We start from the raw sequence: 12,604 nt of genomic DNA, 5'->3' as shown, positions 1-12,604 counted from the left end.
GAGTAGCTGTACATGTCTATGGTAGTAGAGTAGAGTAGCTGTACATGTCTATGGTAGTAGAGTAGAGTAGCTGTTCATGTCTATGGTAGTAGAGTAGAGTAGCTGTTCATGTCTATGGTAGTAGAGTAGAGTAGCTGTTCATGTCTATGGTATTAGAGTAGAGTAGCTGTACATGTCTATGGTAGTAGAGTAGAGTAGCTGTTCATGTCTATGGTAGTAGAGTAGAGTAGAGTAGCTGTACATGTCTATGGTAGTAGAGTAGAGTAGAGTAGCTGTACATGTCTATGGTAGTAGAGTAGAGTAGAGTAGCTGTTCATGTCTATGGTAGTAGAGTAGAGTAGAGTAACTGTACATGTCTATGGTAGTAGAGTAGAGTAGAGTAGCTGTACATGTCTATGGTAGTAGAGTAGCTGTACATGTCTATGGTAGTAGAGTAGAGTAGAGTAGCTGTACATGTCTATGGTAGTAGAGTAGAGTAGAGTAGCTGTACATGTCTATGGTAGTAGAGTAGCTGTTCATGTCTATGGTAGTAGAGTAGAGTAGCTGTACATGTCTATGGTAGTAGAGTAGAGTAGCTGTACATGTCTATGGTAGTAGAGTAGAGTAGCTGTACATGTCTATGGTAGTAGAGTAGAGTAACTGTACATGTCTATGGTAGTAGAGTAGAGTAGCTGTACATGTCTATGGTAGTAGAGTAGAGTAGCTGTTCATGTCTATGGTAGTAGAGTAGAGTAGCTGTTCATGTCTATGGTAGTAGAGTAGAGTAGAGTAACTGTACATGTCTATGGTAGTAGAGTAGAGTAGCTGTACATGTCTATGGTAGTAGAGTAGAGTAGAGTAGAGTAGCTGTACATGTCTATGGTAGTAGAGTAGAGTAGCTGTACATGTCTATGGTAGTAGAGTAGAGTAGCTGTACATGTCTATGGTAGTAGAGTAGAGTAGCTGTACATGTCTATGGTAGTAGAGTAGAGTAGCTGTACATGTCTATGGTAGTAGAGTAGAGTAGAGTAGCTGTACATGTCTATGGTAGTAGAGTAGAGTAGCTGTACATGTCTATGGTAGTAGAGTAGAGTAGCTGTACATGTCTATGGTAGTAGAGTAGAGTAGCTGTTCATGTCTATGGTAGTAGAGTAGAGTAGAGTAACTGTACATGTCTATGGTAGTAGAGTAGAGTAGCTGTACATGTCTATGGTAGTAGAGTAGCTGTACATGTCTATGGTAGTAGAGTAGAGTAGCTGTACATGTCTATGGTAGTAGAGTAGCTGTACATGTCTATGGTAGTAGAGTAGCTGTACATGTCTATGCTAGTAGAGTAGAGTAGCTGTACATGTCTATGGTAGTAGAGTAGAGTAACTGTACATGTCTATGGTAGTAGAGTAGAGTAGCTGTTCATGTCTATGGTAGTAGAGTAGAGTAGAGTAACTGTACATGTCTATGGTAGTAGAGTAGAGTAGCTGTTCATGTCTATGGTAGTAGAGTAGAGTAGCTGTTCATGTCTATGGTAGTAGAGTAGAGTAGAGTAGCTGTTCATGTCTATGGTAGTAGAGTAGAGTAGAGTAGCTGTTCATGTCTATGGTAGTAGAGTAGAGTAGCTGTTCATGTCTATGGTAGTAGAGTAGAGTAGCTGTTCATGTCTATGGTAGTAGAGTAGAGTAGCTGTTCATGTCTATGGTAGTAGAGTAGAGTAGCTGTACATGTCTATGGTAGTAGAGTAGAGTAGCTGTTCATGTCTATGGTAGTAGAGTAGAGTAGCTGTACATGTCTATGGTAGTAGAGTAGAGTAGCTGTACATGTCTATGGTAGTAGAGTAGCTGTACATGTCTATGGTAGTAGAGTAGAGTAGCTGTACATGTCTATGGTAGTAGAGTAGAGTAGCTGTACATGTCTATGGTAGTAGAGTAGAGTAGCTGTACATGTCTATGGTAGTAGAGTAGAGTAGCTGTTCATGTCTATGGTAGTAGAGTAGAGTAGCTGTTCATGTCTATGGTAGTAGAGTAGAGTAGCTGTACATGTCTATGGTAGTGTACATGTCTAGTAGAGTAGAGTAGCTGTTCATGTCTATGGTAGTAGAGTAGAGTAGCTGTACATGTCTATGGTAGTAGAGTAGAGTAGAGTAGCTGTACATGTCTATGTAGTAGTAGAGTAGAGTAGAGTAGCTGTACATGTCTATGGTAGTAGAGTAGAGTAGCTGTACATGTCTATGGTAGTAGAGTAGAGTAGCTGTACATGTCTATGGTAGTAGAGTAGAGTAGCTGTACATGTCTATGGTAGTAGAGTAGAGTAGCTGTTCATGTCTATGGTAGTAGAGTAGAGTAGCTGTTCATGTCTATGGTAGTAGAGTAGAGTAGAGTAGCTGTACATGCCTATGGTAGTAGAGTAGAGTAGAGTAGCTGTTCATGTCTATGGTAGTAGAGTAGAGTAGCTGTACATGTCTATGGTAGTAGAGTAGAGTAGCTGTACATGTCTATGGTAGGAGAGTAGCTGTACATGTCTATGGTAGTAGAGTAGAGTAGCTGTACATGTCTATGGTAGTAGAGTAGCTGTACATGTCTATGGTAGTAGAGTAGCTGTACATGTCTATGGTAGTAGAGTAGAGTAGAGTAACTGTACATGTCTATGGTAGTAGAGTAGAGTAGCTGTTCATGTCTATGGTAGTAGAGTAGAGTAACTGTACATGTCTATGGTAGTAGAGTAGAGTAGCTGTTCATGTCTATGGTAGTAGAGTAGAGTAGCTGTTCATGTCTATGGTAGTAGAGTAGAGTAGCTGTACATGTCTATGGTAGTAGAGTAGAGTAGCTGTTCATGTCTATGGTATTAGAGTAGAGTAGCTGTACATGTCTATGGTAGTAGAGTAGAGTAGCTGTTCATGTCTATGGTAGTAGAGTAGAGTAGAGTAGCTGTACATGTCTATGGTAGTAGAGTAGAGTAGCTGTTCATGTCTATGGTAGTAGAGTAGAGTAGCTGTACATGTCTATGGTAGTAGAGTAGAGTAGCTGTACATGTCTATGGTAGTAGAGTAGAGTAGCTGTTCATGTCTATGGTAGTAGAGTAGAGTAGCTGTACATGTCTATGGTAGTAGAGTAGAGTAGCTGTTCATGTCTATGGTAGTAGAGTAGAGTAGCTGTTCATGTCTATGGTAGTAGAGTAGAGTAGCTGTACATGTCTATGGTAGTAGAGTAGAGTAGCTGTTCATGTCTATGGTAGTAGAGTAGAGTAGAGTAGCTGTACATGTCTATGGTAGTAGAGTAGAGTAGAGTAGCTGTACATGTCTATGGTAGTAGAGTAGAGTAGCTGTACATGTCTATGGTAGTAGAGTAGAGTAGCTGTTCATGTCTATGGTAGTAGAGTAGAGTAGAGTAGCTGTACATGTCTATGGTAGTAGAGTAGAGTAACTGTACATGTCTATGGTAGTAGAGTAGAGTAGAGTAGCTGTTCATGTCTATGGTAGTAGAGTAGAGTAGAGTAGCTGTTCATGTCTATGGTAGTAGAGTAGAGTAGAGTAACTGTACATGTCTATGGTAGTAGAGTAGAGTAGAGTAGCTGTACATGTCTATGGTAGTAGAGTAGCTGTACATGTCTATGGTAGTAGAGTAGAGTAGCTGTACATGTCTATGGTAGTAGAGTAGAGTAGCTGTACATGTCTATGGTAGTAGAGTAGAGTAACTGTACATGTCTATGGTAGTAGAGTAGAGTAGCTGTACATGTCTATGGTAGTAGAGTAGAGTAGCTGTACATGTCTATGGTAGTAGAGTAGAGTAGCTGTTCATGTCTATGGTAGTAGAGTAGAGTAGAGTAACTGTACATGTCTATGGTAGTAGAGTAGAGTAGCTGTACATGTCTATGGTAGTAGAGTAGAGTAGAGTAGAGTAGCTGTACATGTCTATGGTAGTAGAGTAGCTGTACATGTCTATGGTAGTAGAGTAGAGTAGAGTAACTGTACATGTCTATGGTAGTAGAGTAGAGTAGAGTAGCTGTACATGTCTATGGTAGTAGAGTAGAGTAGCTGTACATGTCTATGGTAGTAGAGTAGAGTAGCTGTACATGTCTATGGTAGTAGAGTAGAGTAGCTGTACATGTCTATGGTAGTAGAGTAGAGTAGCTGTTCATGTCTATGGTAGTAGAGTAGAGTAGCTGTTCATGTCTATGGTAGTAGAGTAGAGTAGCTGTTCATGTCTATGGTAGTAGAGTAGAGTAGCTGTTCATGTCTATGGTAGTAGAGTAGAGTAGAGTAACTGTACATGTCTATGGTAGTAGAGTAGAGTAGCTGTTCATGTCTATGGTAGTAGAGTAGAGTAGCTGTACATGTCTATGGTAGTAGAGTAGAGTAACTGTACATGTCTATGGTAGTAGAGTAGAGTAGCTGTACATGTCTATGGTAGTAGAGTAGAGTAGCTGTACATGTCTATGGTAGTAGAGTAGAGTAGCTGTACATGTCTATGGTAGTAGAGTAGAGTAGAGTAACTGTACATGTCTATGGTAGTAGAGTAGAGTAGCTGTACATGTCTATGGTAGTAGAGTAGAGTAGCTGTACATGTCTATGGTAGTAGAGTAGAGTAGCTGTACATGTCTATGGTAGTAGAGTAGAGTAACTGTACATGTCTATGGTAGTAGAGTAGAGTAGCTGTACATGTCTATGGTAGTAGAGTAGAGTAACTGTACATGTCTATGGTAGTAGAGTAGAGTAGCTGTACATGTCTATGGTTGTAGAGTAGAGTAGAGTAGCTGTACATGTCTATGGTAGTAGAGTAGAGTAGCTGTACATGTCTATGGTAGTAGAGTAGAGTAGCTGTACATGTCTATGGTAGTAGAGTAGCTGTACATGTCTATGGTAGTAGAGTAGAGTAGCTGTACATGTCTATGGTAGTAGAGTAGAGTAGCTGTTCATGTCTATGGTAGTAGAGTAGAGTAGAGTAGCTGTTCATGTCTATGGTAGTAGAGTAGAGTAGAGTAGCTGTTCATGTCTATGGTAGTAGAGTAGAGTAGCTGTACATGTCTATGGTAGTAGAGTAGAGTAGCTGTACATGTCTATGGTAGTAGAGTAGAGTAGCTGTACATGTCTATGGTAGTAGAGTAGAGTAGCTGTACATGTCTATGGTAGTAGAGTAGAGTAGAGTAACTGTACATGTCTATGGTAGTAGAGTAGAGTAGCTGTACATGTCTATGGTAGTAGAGTAGAGTAGAGTAACTGTACATGTCTATGGTAGTAGAGTAGAGTAGCTGTACATGTCTATGGTAGTAGAGTAGAGTAGCTGTACATGTCTATGGTAGTAGAGTAGAGTAGAGTAACTGTACATGTCTATGGTAGTAGAGTAGAGTAGAGTAACTGTACATGTCTATGGTAGTAGAGTAGAGTAGAGTAGCTGTACATGTCTATGGTAGTAGAGTAGAGTAGAGTAACTGTACATGTCTATGGTAGTAGAGTAGAGTAGCTGTACATGTCTATGGTAGTAGAGTAGAGTAGCTGTTCATGTCTATGGTAGTAGAGTAGAGTAGCTGTACATGTCTATGGTAGTAGAGTAGCTGTACATGTCTATGGTAGTAGAGTAGAGTAGCTGTTCATGTCTATGGTAGTAGAGTAGAGTAGCTGTTCATGTCTATGGTAGTAGAGTAGAGTAGCTGTACATGTCTATGGTAGTAGAGTAGAGTAGCTGTTCATGTCTATGGTAGTAGAGTAGAGTAGCTGTTCATGTCTATGGTAGTAGAGTAGAGTAGCTGTTCATGTCTATGGTAGTAGAGTAGAGTAGCTGTACATGTCTATGGTAGTAGAGTAGAGTAGCTGTTCATGTCTATGGTAGTAGAGTAGAGTAGCTGTACATGTCTATGGTAGTAGAGTAGAGTAGCTGTTCATGTCTATGGTAGTAGAGTAGAGTAGCTGTTCATGTCTATGGTAGTAGAGTAGAGTAGCTGTACATGTCTATGGTAGTAGAGTAGAGTAGCTGTACATGTCTATGGTAGTAGAGTAGAGTAGCTGTACATGTCTATGGTAGTAGAGTAGAGTAGCTGTACATGTCTATGGTAGTAGAGTAGAGTAGCTGTGGGGAGTTGATTTGTTGTGGCCTGGAGGGGAGTTGATTTGTTGTGATCTGGTGGGGAGTTGATTTGTTGTGGCCTGGTGGGGAGTTGATTTGTTGTGGCCTGGTGTGGAGTTGATTTGTTGTGGTCTGGTGGGGAGTTGATTAATTGTGATCTGGTGTGGAGTTGATTTGTTGTGGCCTGGTGGGGAGTTGATTAATTGTGATCTGGTGGGGAGTTGCCTGGGGATATAATTTCCTTCTGTGATCCTTCGATCATATATCTTCTAATCTCTGCTGGACTCAATCTATTTGTATTATAGTATTATTTAGTATTATACTACTATAGTATTATCTAATATTATACTATTATATTAATATTCAGTATTATAGTATTATTTAGTATTATAGTATTATTTAGTACTATAGTATTCTTTAGTAGTATAGTATTATAATATTATTTAGTATTATACTATTACAGTATTATTCAGTAGTATACTATTATATTATTTAGTATTATACTATTATAGTGTTATGTAGTATTATACCATTATAGTATTATTTGGTACTATCCTATTATAGTATTATTTAGTATTATACTAGTATAGTATTATTTAGTATTACACTAGTATAGTATTATTTAGTAGTGTAACAGTATAGTACTATTTAGTTGTGTACTATCTTAGTATTATACTAGTATAGTATTATTTAGTCGTATACTATTATAGTATGATTTAACATTATACTATTATGGTATTATGTGGTATTATACAATTATAGTATTATTTAGTATTATACTATTGTAGTATTATGCAGTGTTATACTAATGTAGTATTATGCAGTATTGAAGCAGTATCTCATGAGAATATTGAACCTCATTTAAATATTGAAGCTTTCTCTCGCTGTTTCTCATTCTTTCGTTATCTCTCTTTTCTCTCCATCCCTCTCAGCAAGAGAAGCGTCTGTTCACCAACTTCCACCGTCAGCTGTTCTGCTGGATCGACAAGTGGATCGAACTCACCATGGAGGACATTCGTCGCATGGAGGACGACACGCGCAAAGAACTGGACGAGGTGAGGAGAGGAGAGGAGAGGGAGAGAGGAGAGGAGAGGAGAGAGAGAGAGAGGTGAGGAGAGGAGAGAGGTGAGGAGAGGAGAGAGAGGTGAGGAGAGAGAGAGAGAGAGAGAGGAGAGGAGAGAGAGAGGAGGGGAGGAGGGAGGAGGAGAGGAGAGGAGAGGAGAGGAGAGGAGAGGGAGGAGAGGAGGAGAGGAGAGGAGGAGAGGAGAGGAGGAGAGGAGAGGAGAGGGAGAGGGGAGGAGGGGAGAGGAGAGGAGAGGAGAGGGGGGAGGAGGAGGGGAGAGGAGAGGAGAGGAGTGAGGAAAGTAGATATATTTATAGTACTGAACAGTAAAGAACATTTAAGGGTGTGTATTATACTACTATCAGTACAGTATATGAAGGGTTAATGATCTACCATCTGAATAATAATAATAAAAATAATATGTAACCATCTGATTAGTAATAATACTAATAATAATAATAATAATAATAATAATAATATGTAACCATCCGATTAGTAATACTACTACTACTACTAATAATAATATTAATAATAACTATTTAACCATCTGAGTAATAATAATAATATGTAACCATCCGATTAGTAATACTACTACTACTACCAATAATAATAATTATTATTATTATAATATCAATAATAACAATATTTAACCATCTGAATAGTAATAATAATAATATGTAACCATCTGAATAGTAATGATAATAATAATAATATGTAACCATCTGAATAATAATAATAATAATAGGTAACCATCCGATTAGTAATAATACTACTACTACCAATAATAATAATAATAATAATAATATTAATAATAACAATATTTAACCATCTGAGTAATAATAATAATAATAATATTCTTATGTAACTATCTGAATAGTAATAATAATAATAATATGTAACCATCTGAATAGTAATGATATTAATTATATGTAACCATCTGAATAGTAATAATAATATGTAACCATCTGAATAGTAATGATAATAATAATATGTAACCATCCTAATAGTAATAATACTACTACTAATAATAATATTAATAATAGTGTGTAAAATCTGAATAGTATGAATAATATGTAACCTTCTTAATAGTAGTGATAATATTAATAATAATAGTTGTCTATTAGCAATAACAAGCCACCGGGGTCTGACAATCTGGATGCAAAATTACTGAGGATAATAGCAGACGACGATATGGCCACATCTTTAATTTAAGCCTACCAGAAAATGTGTGCCCTCTGGCCTGGAGGGAAGCTAAAGTCGTTCCGCTACCCAAGAATAGTAAAGCCCCCTTTACTGGCTCAAATAGCCGACCAATCAGCCTGTAACCAACCCTTAGTAAACTTCAGGATATTTTTTGTTGACAAGATACATTGCTATTTCACAGTAAACAAATTGACAACAGAATTTCAGCATGCTTGTAGGGGAGGACATCCAACAACCACAGCACTTACACAAATGACTGATGAGAGAAATGGATGATAAAATTACTGTGGGGGCTGTCTTGTTAGACTTCAGTGCAGCTTTTGACATTATCGATCATAGTCTGCTGCTGGAAAAACGGATGTGTTATGGCTTTACACCCCCTGCTATAATGTGTATAAAGAGTTACCTGTCTAACAGAACACAGAGGGTGTTCTTTAATGGAGCCTCTCAAACATAATCCAGTTAGAATCAGGAGTTCCCCAGGGTAGCTGATTAGGCCCTTTGCTTTTTTTCAACCTTTACTAATGACATGCCACTGACTTTGAGTAAAGCCAGCGTATCTATGCATGCAGATGACTCAACACTATACATGTCAGCTACTACAGTGACTGAAATGACTGCAACACTCAACAAAGAGCTGCAGTTAGTTTCAGAGTGGGTGGCAAGGAATAAGTTAGTCTAAATATAACTAAAAGCATTGTATTTGTACAAAACATTCACTAAACCCTAAACCTCAATTCAATCTTGTAATAAATAATGTGGAAATTGAGCAAGTTGAGATGACTAAACTGCTTGGAGTAACCCTAGATTGTAAACTGTCAATCAATCAATCAAATATATTTATAAAGCCCTTCTTACATCAGCTGATGTCACAAAGTGCTGTAACAGAAACCCACCCCAAACAGCAAGCAATGCAGGTGTAGAAGCACGGTGGCTAGGAAAAACTCCCTAGAAAGGCCAGAACCTAGGAAGAAACCTAGAGAGGAACCAGGCTATGTGGGGTGGCCAGTCTCTTCTGGCTGTGCCGGGTGGAGATTATAACAGAACATGGCCAAGATGTTCAAATGTTCATAGATGACCAGCAGGGTCAAATAATAATAATTATCAAAGTGGTTGTAGAGGGTGCAACATGTCAGCACCTCAGGAGTAAATGTCAGTTGGCATATCATAGCCGATCATTGAGAGTGTCTCTACCGCTCCTGCTGTCTCTAGAGAGTTGAAAACATTAGGTCTGGGACAGGTAGCACATCCGGTGAACAGGTCAGGGTTCCATAGCCACAGGCAGAAGACACTGTCAGGAGACACTGTGGCCCCGTCTGACGATAGCTCCGGACAGGGCCAAACAGGCAGGATATAACCCCTCCCACTTTGCCAAAGCACAGCCCCCACACCACTAGAGGGATATCTTCAACCACCAACTTACCATCCTGAGACAAGGCCGAGTATAGCCCACAAAGATCTCCGCCACTGCACATCCCAAGGGGGGGCGCCAACCCGGACAGGAAGATCACGTCAGTGACTCAACCCACTCAAGTGATGCACCGCTCCTAGGGACGGCATGGAAGAGCACCAGTAAGCCAGTGACTCAGCCCCTGTAATAGAGTTAGAGGCAGAGAATCCCAGTGGAGAGAGGGGAACCGGCCAGGCAGAGACAGCAAGGGCGGTTCATTGCTCCAGTGCCTTTCCGTTCACCTTCACACTCCTGGGCCAGACTACACTCAATCATAGGACCTACTGAAGAGATGAGTCTTCAATGAAGACTTAAAGGTCGAGACCGAGTCTGAGTCTCTCTCACTTGGATAGGCAGACCATTCCAGAAAAATGGAGCTCTGTAGGAGAAAGCTCTGCCTCCAGCTGTTTGCTTAGAAATTCCAGGGACAATAAGGAGGCCTGTGTCTTGTGACGATAACTTATATGTAGGTATGTACGGCAGGACCAAATCAGAAAGACAGGTATGAGCAAGCCCATGTAATGCTTTGTAGGTTAGCAGTAAAACCTTGAAATCAGCCCTTGCCTTAACAGGAAGCCAGTGTAGAGAGGCTAGCACTGGAGTAATATGATCAAATTTGTTTGGTTCTAGTCACGATTCTAACTGTCATGGTCAAAACATATTGATGCAGTATGTTATTTGTACCTTTATTTAACTAGGCAACTCAGTTAAGAACAAATTCTTATTTTCAATGACGGCCTAGGAACAGTGGGTTAACTTCTTATGGTAACCTCTCTAGGATGTGCTAGTGATGGCTGTTTAACTTCTTATGGTATATATATATATGGTAACGCTTAGGATCCTAGTGATGGCTGTTTAACCTTAAAAGCCCTTATGGTAAAAAATGGCTGTTTAAATTCAAATAAATGAAAAATCAAACTTTCATTAAATGCTAGTGATGGCTGTTTAACTTCTTATGGTATAGGGGGACGCTTGTGTCCCTCTAAGCCAAAAAAACCAGCAAAAAATAAATGAAAAATCAAACTTTCAAATAAATCAATAATTATAAAAATCAAACTTTCCTTAAATCACACATGTAAGATACTCAAATAAAGCTACACTCGTTGTGAATCCAGCCAACATGTCAGATGTTAAAAAGGCTTTTCTGTGAAAGCATAAGAATCTATTTTCTGATGAACAGTAAACAAAGAGGGTAGCATATTTCAACCCTGCAGGCGCTACACAAAACGCAGAAATAAAATATAAAACATGCCTTTGACGAGCTTCTTTTGTTGGCACTCCAATATGTCCCATAAACATCACAATTGGTCCTTTTGTTCGATTAATTCCGTCCATATATATCCAAAATGTCAATTTATTTGGCGCGTTTGATCCAGAAAAAAACAGCTTCCAAAATGTGCAACGTCACTACAAAATATTTCAAAAGTTGCCTATAAACTTTGCCAAAATATTTCAAACTACTTTTGTATTACAACTTTAGGTATTTTTAAACGTTAATAAACGATCAAATTGAAGACGGGTCTATCTGTGTTCAATACAGGAACACAACAAACCAAGCTACTTTTCAAGTCTTGCGCAACTCTCAACAGTGTTACGCAATTCCTAGATGACCGTACTTCTTCATTGCACAAATGAGTAACCTCAACCAAATTCCAAAGACTGGTGACATCCAGTGGAAGCGGTAGGAACTGAAAACAAGTTCCTAAGAAATATCGTTTGCCAATGACAACTCACTGAACAGACAGAGACCTCAAAAAAAATCTGAACGGTTAGTCCTCGGGGTTTTGCCTGCTACATAGGTTCTGTTATACTCACAGACATGATTCGAACAGTTTTAGAAACTTCAGAGTGTTTTCTATCCAAATCTACTAATAATATGCATATCTTATATTCTTGGCATGAGTAGCAGGAAGTTGAAATTGGACACGCTATTTATCCAAAAGTGAAAATGCTGCCCCCTAGCTTTAAGAAGTTAACTGCCTGTTCAGGGGCAGAACGACAGAAGGCACTGAGTTTGAAGGTCGGCCTTGAAATACATCCACAGGTACACTTCCAATTGACTCAAATTATGTCAATTAGACTATCAGAAGCTTCTAAAGCCATGATATCATTTTCTGGAATTTTTCAAGCTTTTTAAAGGCACAGCCAACTTAGTTTGAGTTTGAGTTTATTTGATTTTTTACAGGGACAGTGCACATTAATCAACGTTTCAGTAAAAGTGCCGGTTTTAGCCAGCCGGCTAATTTTCAACCGCAGTCCCTGGGCAGGTTATTAAAAACAATTACAATATAGACAATAGCAACATAGGACAAGCAAGACGTAGCATACAGACAGAGCAACATAGAACATAAAGCAGCAAGACAAAATTAATGAAAGCAACAAAGTGTTTCCACAACTCACAAGCTACAGACATGGAAAGCGGCAACACACAGCTAGGGACCATGATCACAAATCTGATTGACCTTTAGCCATGTCTTCATGCATTTTGTGAGAGTGTGATATGTGGTGCAGTTATGTGTGTCTGATGGCAGTGTATTCCAGACATGGGAAGCTCTCACAGAGAAAAGGGATTTACTAAAGGTGCTTATCCTTAAGGGAACTATACAGTCACCTCTCATGGCAGACCTTTTGGATCTGCTGTCATATGTTTGGGTTTTCTGTTTAACTAAAATACTGAGTGGAGGGGGAGCCAGGCCATTTAGGATCTTCAAATCAAATCAAATCTAATTTTATTTGTCACATACACATGGTTAGCAGATGTTAATGCGAGTGTAGCGAAATGCTTGTGCTTCTAGTTCCGACAATGCAGTAATAACGAACAAGTAATCTAACTAACAATTCCAAAAAAACTACTGTCTT

The 12,604-nt window shown here is 39.1% G+C and overlaps 1 protein-coding gene across 1 annotated transcript in view; it reads left to right on the top strand.

Moving 5' to 3' along the window:
- The window catches only part of LOC112240163 (phosphatidylinositol transfer protein alpha isoform-like), a 60,360-nt gene that overhangs the window by 38,177 nt on the left and 9,579 nt on the right, over positions 1 to 12,604 (top strand). The window contains exon 10 of the mRNA XM_042309621.1: positions 6,962 to 7,084. Within this exon, the coding sequence (XP_042165555.1) occupies positions 6,962 to 7,084 (123 nt within the window). The remainder of the gene's footprint in view (positions 1 to 6,961; positions 7,085 to 12,604) is intronic.

The sequence above is a fragment of the Oncorhynchus tshawytscha genome, linkage group LG30, assembly GCF_018296145.1.
Source record: "Oncorhynchus tshawytscha isolate Ot180627B linkage group LG30, Otsh_v2.0, whole genome shotgun sequence".
In the NCBI taxonomy this organism is placed as follows: Eukaryota; Metazoa; Chordata; class Actinopteri; order Salmoniformes; family Salmonidae; genus Oncorhynchus; species Oncorhynchus tshawytscha.
The sequence above is the reverse complement of the archived record's forward strand: the minus strand, read 5'-3'. Positions and strand labels throughout refer to the sequence as shown.